Raw genomic sequence first — 16512 nt, forward strand, 5'->3', positions numbered from 1 at the left:
CCACATAGCTGATACTAGAGTGAGTCACATAATCCCTTTCTTGAGACTGGGAAGACTCACAGAAACCTGCAACTTGTATCCAACCTTTACCCCCAGCACATCAGAAACCATCCAGATGGCTGAAAAGTGATGGAAAAGATGGTGTCCCTTCCCACCATGGACCACATGGGCTCAGACCTAGAGATATCTTGACACCAGACATCAGCATTAATGTTGTGTTCATCCAGATAACTCTTTAGAGCCAATGCCCCTAATTTGGTTCCATAAAATCATGTAAAGATTAAATTATACATGATAAGAAATGCTATCAGTGATTGTCAAAGTACTTGGTATGCAGCTTGTGATCAACAATCTTTGCTGTAGTAATTGATATGGGTAATAATTTTGGTAGGTAGAGTACTTGTAATAATTACTTTATTTCCATCACATAGATGAAGAAATAAGCTCAAAGAAAACAGTTATTCGCAGGGCTCACCAGAAGACAACCTAGCATGTGGAACACAGTTGATTTTAACAAAATAGCTGATTGAGCTAATGAGGGGAGAAACAAATGCAGTTAGTGATGAGCATGCCTCAGTGATATGAAGTGGAGTGGGGCTGTGGCCATTAGCAGAAAATAACCAGAGTTAGGGTCTAGGGTGGAAGGGTGGTTCTCCTGGATGGCTGCAGTTAGATCGAGAGGCTAAACTGGCACCTCCAGATCCAAGGGATGGGGCTATACATTGTCAACAAGGGAAGGTGTGAAACACCAGTACTATGCTGTGGCACTCCCTGACTTCTGCAAGACCATGTTTGCCTTGAAAGCATGAGTGGAGATGACACTGAATGTAGCCTAGTTCCACTCACTAGACATTTCCTGGAAGTCCCCTATGTCTATCTTTATGTTTAACCTGGACTTCTAAATCTTGAGGCAGTGAAAAGGTGAGCCGCAGGGCAGGGGAGCAGGCACTTCTGTGTAATTTACAGGGTCCTTCCATGCTGAGACCTCATATACACCATTTATAAATGAAGAAACTAGGCAAGATGAGGAAAAAGGAAGTCTCCATCTCATAGTGAAGGGCAAGGTTGGCAGTGGCTGCCTTGAATGAATGCTCAGAAGGGACTCTAGGGGCTTTCGGGAGGTACTACTGTGTATGGAGAAGAGTTTAGGGCTCATATGGGAGATGGAATGACTAAGAATGGTGCTAATTCTAATAGTCACAAAGAAATTTGGTTGGAGGGAGTTGCAGCATCCTATAGATCAGATGAATCATCAGGATAGAGGATAAAGGACAATGTGTGATTTTATTTGTTTATCTAAGTGCTTGATCAAAATTCACAAATGGCCAGCCGGTACTGCAGGCAAGTCTTGTCATTCCACTGTCCATTTGTATACATTTCTACACACTTCTCTTTGCCTCTGCCCCTGGGCTCCCCTGGGTACCAGTTGGTGTAGTTCACAGAAGCCCCATCCAGGTATCGGAAGTCTCCAGGGGTCTGGTCTTCAACCATGCCCAAATAGGCATAGGTGTTGTGCTTATTCACGATACTTGAGATGGCCTTGTTCTCCTCTGGATTCCTTGGGACAGCAACGTTGCCACCTGCTCTGGTACACGTCTCTCTAATGGTATCAAAGTTGACTGATTGCCCATTGGTGGAAAAGACTTTCTCTCCCACTGACAACATGGATCCATGTAAGCTAAGGACTGAGCAGAGGAGCCTGGGTTAGGCCACTGTCATCTGATTGTCCATCCCCTCCATTGACTTAGGTTCTTGCCCTTAAGCTTTCTCCATAATCTCTCCATCCCTTCCTTCCTCTATGTTTGTCCTTCTTCGAGGCCTAGTTTCAAAATCCATCCCTGTGTTCTCATATACCAAACAAACACTTATTGCCTGAATCTGCAGTTTCATGCTTTCCAATAATTCTGAGAGCACATCCAAGCCCACTTCTGTGTCCTTGAGGTTATTTAAAGACAGGAGAAAAGTAAAGCACCCTTCCTTTCTCCAAAACTTACTTGTCAGACTTTTAGACTGTGGATTATGGTACCAGAGATTACAGGGAAACATTGAGAGGTCTGTGCTTGGTGACACCCCAAACAGTTCCCTTACCTCCCATGATTTGCAGAATCTTATGTCTGATCTCTTGGAGTTCAGTCTGAAGTTCCTCATCCAGGTAAGCTGGAAACCCTGTGGAGATCCCACACATCCAGAATGGGGCGAGCCAGCAAAGAGCTTCACTTGCTACCAAGCAGGTATTCTGCCAGCTACAAGACTGGAGTTTTGTCATCTAATGCTGTTCCCAGAGTCCAGGCCCTAGTTAAATGGTCCAGGACCAGAGCTTCCATACACCTACACACCCATTTCTTAATGTAGCCTTGAGGCTGCTCTACTTTCCTATATCCATTGGCTGCCCCTTCATGTCCATCTGTGTGGTTTTCTGACTTATGAGAACGACCCCATCCCATTCACTCTACCAAGACCAACAATGATGATCTCTGAACTCTCCTAATGGGTCACTGTATTGATCCGTACCCTTCTGTCAGCAAATGGGATTCCTGATCACACAATTTGCCAGATTGCAAGTCTACATTACCCTGCATACCTTGTAAGATGCCCCAGAACATTATCCCTTAAAGGACCCATAGGCCTCCCAGTGCTGCTCCCCTTCTCCTATAGGACACAATGTGTCTCTCTGTCTGCAGCCATGATGCTTAGCAGTCTCTGAAACATGTTATTCAAACCCCTATGGTTTCTCTCATCAGCTTCCTATTTTCTGACTTAGGTTGAGAAATATGCCTTGGACCCTTCCTACCATCCCTCATATAGCTGCCATGCTGTTCCACATCACCACTGACTACTGCCCCCACCTGGAAGACCCCTCTCTCCAGGCTCTCCTTTGTCTCCATGTTCTCCAGGCGCACCAGGAGCTCCAGGCAACCCATCACGTCCAGGAAGACCTGGCATGCCTCCAGGAGGGCCCATGGGACCTACAGAGTAAAAAGGACACAGATATATGGACCTGCATTAGTATGCGGGTGACTCACTTGCTTCTCCACCAGAACTTTTTAGATACGTGCTCTAGCCTAAGGACTCCAGAAAAGTCCCATCAGCTAGTGCCCTGGATAGAATGGCTCTCTTGAAAACAGGTTGCTATCTCCAAGCTAAGAGTGGGTTCTTCCATACTGTACCTGGAGGTCCAGGGTCTCCTTTAATACCATCTCTCCCATCTCTGCCGGGAAGGCCATGGATTCCAGGAGTGCCGGGGATACCAGGGCTTCCGGCACACATTTCTGTCCCATTGCACTTGATACCAGCAACAACAGTCAAGAAGAGGGTGAAGGCCAAAGGACAGAGTGACATGGCTACTGCACCAGCAGCTTCTCCTGCAGGAGGGAAGGGTTACCAGCCTGTCTGTAGTGTTAGCATGGCTTTTTTCTGCCTTCTGTCCCATTCTTGCTACATTTCCCAGGATCCAGGAACATGACAGACAGGAAAGTTCAGTCAAAAGTATCAAGAAGACCCAAACTATGCCCAGTCAGAAATCCCAGCACCATCCGATGTCTAACACAGTCTCACACTTCAGCCCTCCAGCTTCAGACAATCCCTGATAAGAGGAGGAGAGCTCAAGAGAATCAGAAACTTGAGTCTTCACAGAGAGCCTTTGCTGTTTGTTATAACCTCACTGTGTAGCCCTAACAGACTCCCTGTACCTTAGCTGACTCTGGTGTGCTCTATAGATAATCCTAATAAGGTTGTCTGCTAGAAAGTGTATGCAGAAGAAATAAACTCACCATTTTCCTCCATCTGTCCCTCAATAGTTTAAGTAACTCTATTGTGGGTTCTCATGAATCAGAGAGCCATGGATAAACAGAGATGAGCATGGTTCATGGTCCTGCTAAAATGTAAGCCGAAAGCAGTACCTTCCTGCCCAGTTAGCCCTTAATTAGGTATGTGAATCTTACCTCCAGAAACCCAAACACCACAGGATACCCAAGGGCTGGTGGCCTAGCTCAGCTCACTCGCACACAGAGCTTGCAGGTTGTGTGGATGTCTGCCTCCAACTCAGAGTGGACATGTCATCAGCATCACTTATAGCCCTGTGGACTGCAAGTTTTCCCCACCCTCTGTGCCCCTATCATAAGGGAGGGCCTGGCAGGAAGCAGCCATCTTGTTTACACAGCTCAGTTTCCTTCAGAGCACTTCACAAGAAAAGCACTTAGAACCCTTGAGGGGTACAGAATCTGCAGAAGTCAAACCGCAGTTGTGTAGGAGGGGAATCTTTCTCTTGTCAAAGTCACACTTTTATTCTGAGTTAACACTATTGGCTAACAATATAGAATGAAAGCCTTTACCCAGGTTCTGATGAAGATCCACAACCACTCAGAAAAGAAAAACATCAGCAGAACAAACCAGATACGGAAATATGAGAAAGTCTGGCCACTCTACCACCTGCCAATGACCACAGAAAAGAAAAGAGGAAAGTATGAAGTTGAAAATGAATAAAGGCATCAGGAATAAACAGCAAGGAGAGTAAATAAAGGAAGATCAGGGGAAAGAAAAATGAAGCCAGGTTAAATAAAAGAATGTGGGGCGGGGGGAGAAAGAAGAGGAGAGAAGAAGAAGGAAACAGATCAAGAAAAAAAAATCTATTTACAAAATGAAAGCCACACAAAATTACATAGAGGGAAGAAGGGGGATGAAAGAATTTAAAAATGTTTTTCCAGAATAAAATAAAGTGCAAAGCAGGGGCTGAAAGGTGTGGCTCAGTGGCTGAAGTGCTTGCTGTGCAAAGTGCAAGGGCCTGAGATTGCAGCCCCAGAACAGCACCAAGGAGGGCCCAGTGGCACTTTGTAGTCACAGCTCGTCCTCTGTCCAGATGGAAAGTGGATACAGGAGAAGCCGCTGAATCTCACTAGTCAGCTAGCCTGGGGTGCACAGTAGCAACCCAGACCCTGTATGAAACAAGGCAGAAGGCGAGGATTGACACTTGTGTTGTCCCCATACATGTGCAGCCCTACATGCATGTTCACATTCACACACATGCAAAGAAGATACAGAAACAGCTATTCACACATTAAAAGAGATTCTACACCTTGTCAAGCATAGAAATACAAGGTAATACTATAACAAGCAAAAAGAAACAGTGGTCTTGGAAGACACCTTGGCAGCTCCTCGGAATATTAAACAAGTAATTATTCTTATGCTGCAGCAATTCAATCCCTAGCTTAATGCCTAAAATAAATGGGAATAGCTATTCCAAAACTTGTACACAGCTGTTCCAATAAAAAGGTATAAACAGCCCCAGTATTTATTCATGACTCACTGATGAGCAAACAAAATGTGATGGCATATTATTTGGCCATAAGAAAGAATGGATGAAGGATATGTGCTATGATATGGATAAACCTTAAAAGCATTTTGCCAAATGAAAGGCACAAAAAACAATATATTGAATTATTCTAATTATATTAAATGTTGAAAGTAGGCAAATCATTGCTAGGAACAGAGAAACTGAGAGTGACTGTTTAATATAGGGTTTCTTTGGGGGAAAGACAAAAATGTTCTGGAATTAACTTTGGAAGTCAGTTTCTCAGAAAATTGGGAATCAATGTACCCCAAGACCCAGCTATACCACTCCTGGTTATATAGCCAAAGGATGCTCAACCATACCACAAGGGCACTTGCTGAACTATGTTCATAGCAGCTTTATTCATAAAAGCCAGTACTAGAAACAACCCCAGTGTCCCTCAGTTGAAGAATGGATAAAGAAAATGTGGTACATTTATACAATGGAGTACTACTCAGCTCTGAAAAATAATGGCATCATAAAATTTGAAGGCAAATGGATGGAACTAGAAAAAAATCATACTAAGCGAGGTAACCCAGACCCAGAAAGATAAACATAGAATATACTCACTGTATATTAGCTGTAAAGGATAACCAAGCTACAATTTATAAACCAAGTAAGGCTAGGTAACAAGGAGGGCCCAAAAAGGAACATATGGATGGCCTGGGAGAGGGTGACGATGGGAACATGAGGGATAGGGTTGGATGTGAGTGGAGGAAGGGAGTACTGAAAGAAATGACTGGAAAGGGGGAGGGGTTTCTCAGATTCAGATAGAAACCTGGTACAAGAGGAACTCACAGGAATCTGTAAGAGTGACCGCGGCTAAGACTCCTAGCTTGCTGCTGCTGTGTTCTTACTGTATTTGCCGTGGAGTGGTTACTCTGTGACAGGGTCCCATTGTGTCTAGTATAGTGCGATCGTTTCTTGAGAAAATCCCACTCCTCACTGTGCAGTTTACTCACAGATCATAATGAAGATGATTTTTATAGGAACAATGATGAGATCTATGATTTAACTGGACTTTCTGAGTTAGTCTACAAGTTACAGGTGGTTAGGGCAGTTAATAAAGATGATTAGGGACATGATTCAGGTTATTCTGCCAATTGTTCCAGTAAGAGATTTAAAAAAAAAAAAGGCAAAAAGAATAGACTAGAAGTTATCTTCCCTTTTGTTAGATATGAGTTTTGCAGAGGATGTAAAAGAAGATCAAGGAAGTTTCATGTATTATAGACCCATGGATTCTGCCTGTGGACAAATATGCTGACAATCAAAGAAAGCAATTATGTCCCTACACCCAAGGTTAGGCCCCAGTCCCTTGGCCATGTAACTTACAGAATTAATCAGAGGCCCCGGTATACACCTTGAAAAAAAAATAAATTCATAAAAGGAAATTCAATGATCCTGTCGTGAGTAAAGAAACATGGTGAACTGACCACTCATTGAAGTTTCTCTGAAGTAAAAAATAGAAATTGGTTACACTGAAATGGCAAATAGCTGACCACCGTTACCAAAGGAACTGGCTGAAATATACTTAGTTTGCTTAAAACTTTGCTAATCAAGTACAAAAGAATCATTGCTTTGGTGTGAAGACATTATGGTGGGAAAATTAATACAAAGAAAAATGTTCAACTACTTGTGGACTTCTGGGGAAAGCATGTGACTTGTAACCTAAATGTGATTTTTTTTTCCCCTGTGTAAAGATTTTAGTTTGCTTTTGGAAAATATGTAACTTGTGGTTATGAGGTAATCTTTTCGTGCTTACAAATCCTTGCTCTGGGTGGTATAAAAGGAATAAGAGAAAAATAAAAGGTTTAGTAAAAGGGATAAAATCAGATGTAGAAGGACTACAACTGCAAAGTAAAACAACAGGGCAAAAGAACAGAACAGAGTAGGAAGGACAACCCTCAGAGAGAAAAATAAAATGAAGAATTTAGCTTTAGCCCCCAGATAAATGTGTGTCTGTGCATCTATTCCAATAGTTCCCCTATCCACATCTCCTCTCCACTCTCGCTGACCTGCTGAGAGCCTGCTGAGACTAAGGGGTGGAGGCTGGGGCCCCTGGCTGCAGTAGCCTACCAATGACTGGTCCAATCTGAGATCCAAGCCAGGAGAGTGAGCCCACCACGGATGCTGCCTGGGGTACTAGGACCCAGAGGCTGTATGACCCAGAGAAATAAGATAGAACGAAGCACGATTGGAAAGAAAAAATGTCAGCACAATAATGCCTTATGACATTCTGCTATACTTATAGATTGGTGACTATCCAATTGTCATCAGAGAGCTTTCATCTAGTAACTGATGGAAACAGATGCAGAGACCCAGAGCCAAACATTAAGCCAAACTCAGGAAATCCTGCTGATCCCTGAAGACAGGGAAGAAGGATTATATAAGCTAAAGGGTTCAAAAACAATACAAGAAAAACCACAGAAACCACTAACCTGGGCCCATAGGAGCTCACAAAGACTGAACCAAAAACCAGGGAGCCTGCATGGATCTGATCTAGACTCTCTAATATATGTGGCACTTGTGTAGCTTGATCTAATTGTGGGATTCCTAACAGTGGGATCAGGGGTTGTCCCTAACACTTTGGCTGGCTTTTGGGAACCTATTCCTCATACTGGGTTGCCTTGCCCAGCCTCAGTACAAGGGAGGTGCTTTGTCTTACCACAACTTGATATGTCATTGGGTAGCCTGCCCTTTTTGAAACAGAAACAGACGAAGGGTGGATTGGAAGAGGGAGGTGGCAAGAGGGGATAGAGGGAGGAGGAAGGGAGGAGAAAATTGGGCCAGGGTGTAAAATACATAAATAAACAATAAAAAATATTCAGGAATTAGATAATGGTAGTGACACAAGTAGGACTTTAATTCCAAATGATGAAATTCATAAAAATGTATATTAATCCATTTTTGTTTCTATAAAAAAAAATATTTGATTCCAGATAATGCATTTAAAAAGATGTTTATTTGGTTAAGCAATATCTTACCTATTGTGGCAACTCATACATATAATCCTAGTGCCTGGAAGGCTGACACCTTAGCTCTATGGGAAGTTCAAGGGAAGCCCAGACTACAGAATAAGTTCCTGACTCAACAAGCAAGCAAGCATACAAAGAACCCACTAACAAAAATGTTTACTTATTAGCAGCCTCTTTAGATGTCAAAGGACTAAATATTTCTGTTAAAATAGATGTTGCCTGGCGGCACAGGCCTATAGCTCTAGTTACCTAGCTGTCTGAGACAGGGGGATTGCAAATTCAAAGTTTGCTTAGGCTACAGGGTGAGTTTCAAGACCACCCTAGACAACTTAGTGGGAGAGTACCTGGAAAAAATAGGAAAAGCGAAAAGAAGGGTGCTGAGTACATAAGTCTGGTGGGCACTTACCTGCGTGGCCACCTCCAGAGGAAGCAAGAACCCAGCACAGAGTCACTGTGTCCTTTGATGTCCTTCTCCGGGAGTAACACAATGGCACTGTTTCTATCATGGGGTCCCTGGCCACCCTCAAGTTGACTGTGGTCACGGTGGTCATGGCAGTGCTGGACTGGGGGTTATAAAGTTCTAGGATGCCACAGCATTTGCCACCAAGGGGATATGGGCTGGTATCCTTAAGCAGAAATACCCAGAGCCCCCATAAAGACTTGTTTTCAAAGTCTGTGGCTCTCTCCTACTTCAGACCCTAAAATAACTGTTCTAATATCAATAGATCCTAATGCCAGCTGCTATTTCTAACACTGGAGGGGTGGTAAGCCATCCTTCCCTCTCTGCTATCATAAGCACCAAGCTTTAGTACCCCAGAGCAGGCCAGGGGCAAGACACAAAGCACACACAGGGCTCTGTTACTTGTTTACCAACTCGAAACGGGCCTCAGTGATTACATTTGTAAAATGAATAATTACATTTGTAAAATTAATGATTGCATTTATAAACTATGTAGTTCTTAGCTGATCATTGCTGCAAGCATTGCATGAAATAACATTTTATCTTTGGTTCTCCTATTTAATAAAGGACTCTGTCAACAAAGGAGAAAACCAGACCATTAAAGGACAGGATGATTCTGGGGCACAGACACACTAAGGTCTACAAAAGCCCTGGGTGGATGGATAGGGGAAGTAAATACATCAGTTACAGAGGCTCACCCTCTCTCCCAATGAAGAGCTTTCAAGAGGGCCTTTCCACACGGTTGTGTGGGTCAGCTCTGCCCTCTGCTGGCTGCATTAAAAAACTACAACCAACTGAAGGGCTGTAGGTAAGAAAGACTTCAAGTTCCTCATCCACAGAGAGGTGCTTTGACTCAGGAGGCCTGACAAGGTTGGAGGTGGGGTTACTTCACTCAGGCCTCTAGTGAATTTCTCTCCCACCTACTATCCTTCGACCTAGTCTGAGAGGCAGAATCTTTGTTCTTGTGTGTCTCCCTCTGTCAAGGCTCTTCCAGCTGCCTGTCTATCCTTCTCTGTTCCCCTCAGAGGGCTGTGCACCTGGAGAAGCCTAAGGGAAACCACTATACACTCAAGTCTGCTTTTGAGGTACTGCGTACTAGATTCTAGAGAATACTAGATACTACACAGACCCTTTGTGTCAACATCCATGTCTAACTCACCTTCCACCAGGATCTCTTCATTTCCTGCAACACACAAGGAAACTGAGTCTCAGGAGAGTCCTATGACTTCCCAGAGATGGCACAGCTTTCATGTTCTGAAGTCTGGTTAACACTTCATCTGGCTTGGTCTCAGAAGTTCTATTGAGGTTCCCCAGGAGACTCCTGGCAAGCTCTGTCTGTCAACAGAAACCAAAGCCCTGAGGCAGGCTCAGATTGGCCTTTTTTTATGATAATATTTTTTATTTAAATTTGAAACAAGCTTATTTTACATGTCAATCCCAGTTCCCTCACCCTCCCCTCCTCCTCCCCTGTCTTCCCAACCCCCATCCCTTTTCTACTCCCCAGGGAGGGCCAGGCCTTCCAGGAGAAATCTTCAAATCTGTCATATCCTTTGGGACAGGGCCCTGCCCCATGTGTCTAGGCTGAGACAGTGTCCCTCTATGTGGAATCAACTCCCAAAGTGCATTCATGTACTAGGAAAAAATACTGATTGATCCACTACCAGAGGCCCCATGGACTTCCCAGTCCTCTTAACTAACACCTATGTTCAGGGGTTAAGATCGGTCCTATGCTGGTTTCCCAGCTATCAGACTGAGGTTCATGAGCTCCCCCTTGTTCGAGTCAGCTATTTCTGTGGATTTCTCCAGCATGGTCTTGACCCCTTTGCTCATTACTCCTCCCTTTCTGTAACTGAATTACAAGAGTTTGGCTAGTGTTTAGCTGTGGGTGTCTGCTTCTGCTTCCATCAGCTACTAGATGAAGGCTCTAGGTAGTCATCAATCTCATTAGCAGGGAAGGGCATTAAAGGTAGCCTCTCCACTATTGCTCAGATTGTTAGTTGGGTTCATCCTTATAGATCTCTGGGAATTTCTCTAGTGCCAGATTTCTCTTTAAATCTAAAATGGCTCCTTGTGTTATGGTATCTCTTTTCTTGTTCTCCTCTATTCTTTCCCTGTCTCAATCTTCCTGTTCCCTCATGCCTGCCTCTCCCCTCCTCTTTCTCCAAACTCCATCTCCCCTCCCTCCATGCTCCCAATTTGCACAGGAGATCTTATCCCTTTCCCCTTCTCCAGGGGACCATGTATGTCTCTCATCGGGTCTTCCTTGTTTCCTAACTTTTCTGGCCATGTCCTTTGGTCTATATATAAAATCCATATATGAGTGAGTACATACCATGTTTGTCTTTTTGTGACTGGGTTACCTCACTCAGTGTGGTTTCTTCTAGTTACATACAGTTGCCTGCGAATTTCAAGATTCCATTTTTTTGTTTTTCTGCTGAGTAGAACTCACAATTTTTCCATCCATTCTTCAGTTGAGGGGCATTCAGGTTGCTTCCAGGTTCTGGCTATTAAAAACAATACTGCTATTAACATAGTTGAACAGATGTCTTTGTTGTATGAATGTTCATCTCTTGGGTATGTGCCTAAGAGTAGCATTGCTGGATCTTGTACTAGACTGATTCCCATTTTCCTGAAGAAGCACCATACTGATTTTCAAAGTGGCTGTACAAGTTTGCATTCCCTCGAGCAATGGAGGAATGCACCTCTTTCTCCAAATCCTTTCCAACATAAACTGTCATTAGGGTTTTTAATTTTAGCCATTCTGACAAGAATAAGATGGACTCAGAGTTGTTTTGATTTGCATTTCCTTGATGGCTAAAGAAGTTGAGCACTTTCTTTGTCTTTCTTTGTCTTTCGGCAATTTTAGATTCCTCTATTGAGAATTCTCTATTTAGTTCTGTATCCCACTTTTTAATTAGATTATTTGCTGTTTTGGTAACTGGCTTGCTGGGTTCTTTGTATGTTTTGGAAATCATCCCTCTGTCAGATGTGGGGTTGGTGAAGATCTTTTCCCATTCTGTGGGCTGCCATTTTGTCTTGCTGTGTCCTTTATCATACAGAAGCTTTTCAATTTCAAGAGGTTCCACTATTAATTGTTGATCTCAGTGTCTGTGTTACTGGTGTTAACTTCAGAAAGTGGTTTCCTGTACCAATCCGTACCTCCTACTTTCTCTTCTAAGAGGTTCTGTGTGGCTGGATTATGTTGAGGTCTTTGATCCATTTTTGTGTATGTCGACAGATATGGATCTATCTGTGGTCTTCTTCAGATCAGCATCCAGTTATGCCAACATCATTTTGTTGAAGATGCTTTCATTTTTCCATTGTATAATTTTAGCTTCTTTGTCAAAAAGCAGGTGTTCATAGGTGTGTGGGTTACTATCAGGGTTTTCAATTTGATTCCGTTGCTCTACCTGTCTATTTTTGTGGTGATACCAAGCTGTTTTCAGGACTATAACTCTATAATAGAGCTTGAAGTCAGGGATGGTGATGCCTCCAGAAGTTCCTTTATTGTACAACGTTGTTTGGCTATCCTGGGGTTTTTTTGTTTGTTTGTTTGTTTTTGGTTTTTTTTTTTTTTTTTTGGTTTTTGTTTTGTTTTGTTTTCATATAAAGTTGAGTATTGCCCTTTCAAGGTCTATGAAGAATTGTGCTGGGATTTTGGTGGGGATTGCATTTAATTTGTAGACTGCTTTTGGCAAGATTGACATTTTTACTATGTTGATCATACCTATCCAAGAGCATGAGAGATACCATTTTCTGGTATCTTCTTTAATTTCTTTCTTTAAAGACTCAAAGTTCTTATATAGGTCTTTCATTTGTTTGGTTAGTGTTACCCTAAGATATTTTATGTTGTTTGTGTCTATCATAAAAGGTGATGTTTCTCTGATTTCTTTCTCAGGCCTTTTACAGTCAGTACATAGCAGGGCTACTGACTTTTTTAAGTTAATCTTGTATCCTGCCACTTTGCTGAAGAAGTTTATCAGCTGTAAGAGTTCCCTGGTAGAGTTTTTTGGGTCACTTAGGTAAACAATCATATATATATATATATCATCTGCAAATAGTGAAAGTTTGACTTCTCCCTTTATCCTTTTGTTGAATTATGCTCTAGCTAGAACTTCAAGTACAATATTGAAGAGATATGGAGTGGACAGCCTTGTCTTGTTCCTGATTTTAGAGAAATCACATCAACATTCTCTCCATCTAATTTTATGTTGTCTTTTGGTTTGCTGTATATTGCCTTTATTATGTTTAGCTATATTTCTGTTATCCCTGATCACTCTAAGACCTTAATCATGAAGGGGTGGTGGATTTTGTCAAAGGTTTTTTAGCATCCAGTGAGATGATCATGTGGTTTTTCTCTTTCAGTTTATTTATATGGTGGATTACATTGATGGATTTTCATATGTTGAACCATCCCTGCAACCCTGGGTTGAAGCCTACTTGGTCATGGTGGATGATTTCTTCGATGTATTCTTGTATTCAATTTGCCAGTGTTTTATTGAGTATTTTTCCATCAATATTCATGAGGGATATTGGCCTGTAGTTCTCTTTTTCAGTTGAGTCTTTGTGTGGCTTAGGTACTAAGGTGATTGTAACCTGGAAAAACAAGAGTTTGGCAATGACCTTTCTGTTTCTCAGATTGGCCTTTCAGTCTACAGGGTTGATCCCACCTAGGCCTCAGGACTCAAGACTGCCCACCATACCACTGTAGCATGAGTTCTAGTAGGTTTTAATAATAAAAGCCTGAAGTCAGATGCAGGGGTAAATCCTGAGAGATCAGAGAGACAAGGAGCAAGCCATAGCCACACCTTCCCTCACTAACAGTCGGAAAGAGACTAAGCTCCTGTCTCCTCCTGCCTTAACACTTCCTCTCTCTGCCCAGAAATATCACTTCCCTGTCTGCCTATACAGACTTTCAGACCTCTATGACTAGCTAGTAGCTAGCTCCACCCTCTGATCTTCAGGAATGCTTTGTTAGAATATAAATAAGACATCACTCCATATCACCTAGAAGCTCTGGCCTTATTCTTTGTCCATGTCCAAACAGCTCTGACATGCTTCACCTTGCCTCAGTTTCACTGGGCTACTGAGCTCAACAGCACTCATTTATAAATTTTGGTCCTGAGGTTGCAGACATCACAAACTCCTAACGGGCTAACCTGAAGCTCTCAGAATGTGACCATATGGATGGTGGTCATGTTGATGCTCTTGTGGCCCAGATGCTCTGATGAGGTGAAGAAGGGCTGAGGAACTCCAAATACTACTTTCTCCTTCCATGAAAAGCTGAGCTCAGCCCCAACCATGGACAGTATCCTGATGGCCATGGGATAACAACCCTGCTGAAGTCAGACCAGCAGGGCTCCCTGGGCCCTCATTCCATACACATATACTCCACAAAGTCAACCTGATCCAGTCATGATTGAATCAAATTACCGAAAGCTATAAAGAGCCTCTTGTGTTCTCTCCGCTAAGCCACATGAAAGCAGGAGCCTATAATGTTCTAGGAGGCTTAACTGCTCCAAGGTAGTGCTATCATATTTAGAAATGTCCATATTAACAGTCGCCTAATTAAAACTAATGATTCATATATTCTAGAAATCATAATGTGGATAAGTTAAATGGTCACAAATTATTAAGTTCTATAAACTTATAGTGCTGGGGTGCAATTTGAGGAAAATACTTTCCTTTTAGCTAATTAAAACTAGACTATTTTTAAGTAGTAACATATATTGATAATGCACAGAACATGTTTGAATGAAAGTATGACATTACACAGAGCCTCACATAGAGCCGTGATTTGGCCCAGTAAAACCTTCCTAAGCCTCAAGTTATCAAACTTATAGCGATATTTCTCATAGTATTGGCTTCCAAAGACAAGCCACCTCCTGGGTATTCTCTCAACCTCCTTCACTTCTTCTATAGTGCTGCTTGGATTTTCTGTTAACTTGACACAAACTAGGGTCCTCTGGGAAAAGGAAACCTCAGTTGGGGAAATGCCTCCATCTGATTGCTTATGGGCAAGCCTTTGGGTATTTTCTCAACAATTGTTGTGGGAGTGCCCAGCTCATAAATGGGGGTATCACTTCTGGGCTGTCCTGGTTTGTATGAGAAAGTAGGATGAGCCAGCTGCAAGGAACAAGCCAGTAAGCAATGTGCCTCCCTGGCTTCTGTTTCTTCCTTCTGACTTCCTTACAGGACAGATTACAACTGTAAGCTTTTCTCACTGAGTTGCTTTTGGTCGTAGTGTTTTATCATAATGATAGAAAACAGACATCCATATTTTGCTACAATAATGACTTTCGAGAGCTCCATAGCTCAAAAGTATATTCTCTTTCTTACTTCCTTTTTGCATGTGTTTCTGTGTGTGGTGTGCATGTGAACATGAATGACCTTATATAAATATGTGAGTGTGGGTGTGTGTGTGCATACGTGCACACACAAGCAGAGGCTGGCATTTGGGTTTCTTACACAACCACTTCTCAAGCTTATTTCTTCAGACAAGACCTCTCACTTGAACTCAGGGCTTGTTGGTAGAGTCTAGCCGGCCATCTTGCTCTTGGGGAATCCCCTGCCCCTACCTTCTGAGTGCAGGAATTATAGGTGGGCTGCCATCTATAACCTGGGTTCTGGGGATCTGTACCCCTGTTCTTATACTTGCTGCTTGCATAGCAAGCACATTAGTTATTGAGCCAACTTCCTAGCCCTTCTTCTTTTATTGTTTTAGAATGTCATGCATGCAACACTGTACCCCACCCTATTTTCTCCCAACTTCATGTGCTCAAAAAACAGATTCCACATAGTGTTGCCTGTATTTGTGTGGGTATAGGACCATCTACTGGAGCTTTTCAAGACTTGCATCCCTGATGACAACTGGCTCCAAGATTCCCAGCGTCACCAATTGCCAATTGCCAGCCTGGCAGGTGATAGAAGATGAAATTCTGAGCTCTTCACTCCTTTTAGTAGTGTTTTTCCATTTTCCATTCATAAACCTTCCTCCCATAAATAAGCATCCCCAGATGTTTTGTGGGGGGTAGGAGGAGTCTTGTAGCTCACAGAGATTCTTGCAGACTGTGTCACTTTTTCTGTGAGGTGGCTATCCCCTAGACTTTCGGACCTACAGACTGCTTTAGATACAGAGCCAGGCACATACAAGACCTGAGACCACCTAGCTTCAGCTGTTGCCTCTCCTCCTCTCCTCTCCTCTCCTCTCCTCAGTAGGCCTGGAACTTAGTTACACCCCAATCCTTCCAAGTACCCAGGTGATGGGAATGAAGAAAAATACAGACCTGCCCTCTCAGCCTGCATGAAAGTACATGTCCAAAAATTGACTACTTCCCCAACAACACCTGCTCCTAGGAAAATGAGTAAGTCCCAGCTCATTCAACACAGCCTCAGGTTTGATGGCTCCAGGAGGAATGACTAAGCATCTCTAACTCAGAGGGACATGCAGCATCTAACTCAGTGACAGCACAGGAGCCGTTTAGTGAGAAAACATTAGTTCCGGTTGGGGTAATAAGGTACCCAGGTTTTCTTAGAAGTGGGAGAGTCAGAAGTGCTTTGCAGTGAAGCAGTTCAGATTTTGCCAAAAAAAAAAAAAAAATGATAATGGGGCTGAGGAGGTCTCTTTGTGGAGAAGTACACTTGGAATACAAGCACAGGGACGTGAGTTCAAATCCTTAGCACTCATCTATAAAAGCTGTGTGTGGCCATGAACAGGTCTGTAACTCCAGCATGGTGATGGGGGTGAAGAC

The 16512-nt window shown here is 42.9% G+C and overlaps 1 protein-coding gene across 1 annotated transcript; it reads right to left on the reverse strand.

Annotated features, from left to right (window-relative positions):
- Positions 1-397: 397 nt before the first annotated feature.
- LOC127238305 (pulmonary surfactant-associated protein A) lies at positions 398-4053 on the reverse strand. Its single transcript, XM_051206857.1, has 5 exons — positions 3942-4053; positions 3168-3362; positions 2847-2966; positions 2089-2166; positions 398-1685 (listed from the first exon to the last, which is right to left on the reverse strand). Exons 2-5 carry the CDS (start codon positions 3337-3339, stop codon positions 1309-1311), a joined length of 747 nt encoding a protein of 248 aa, XP_051062814.1. The 5' UTR covers positions 3340-3362; positions 3942-4053; the 3' UTR covers positions 398-1308.
- Between the last annotated feature and the right edge of the window lie 12459 nt (positions 4054-16512).

This window comes from Phodopus roborovskii, unplaced genomic scaffold, assembly GCF_943737965.1.
Source record: "Phodopus roborovskii unplaced genomic scaffold, PHOROB, whole genome shotgun sequence".
Lineage (NCBI taxonomy): Eukaryota > Metazoa > Chordata > Mammalia > Rodentia > Cricetidae > Phodopus > Phodopus roborovskii.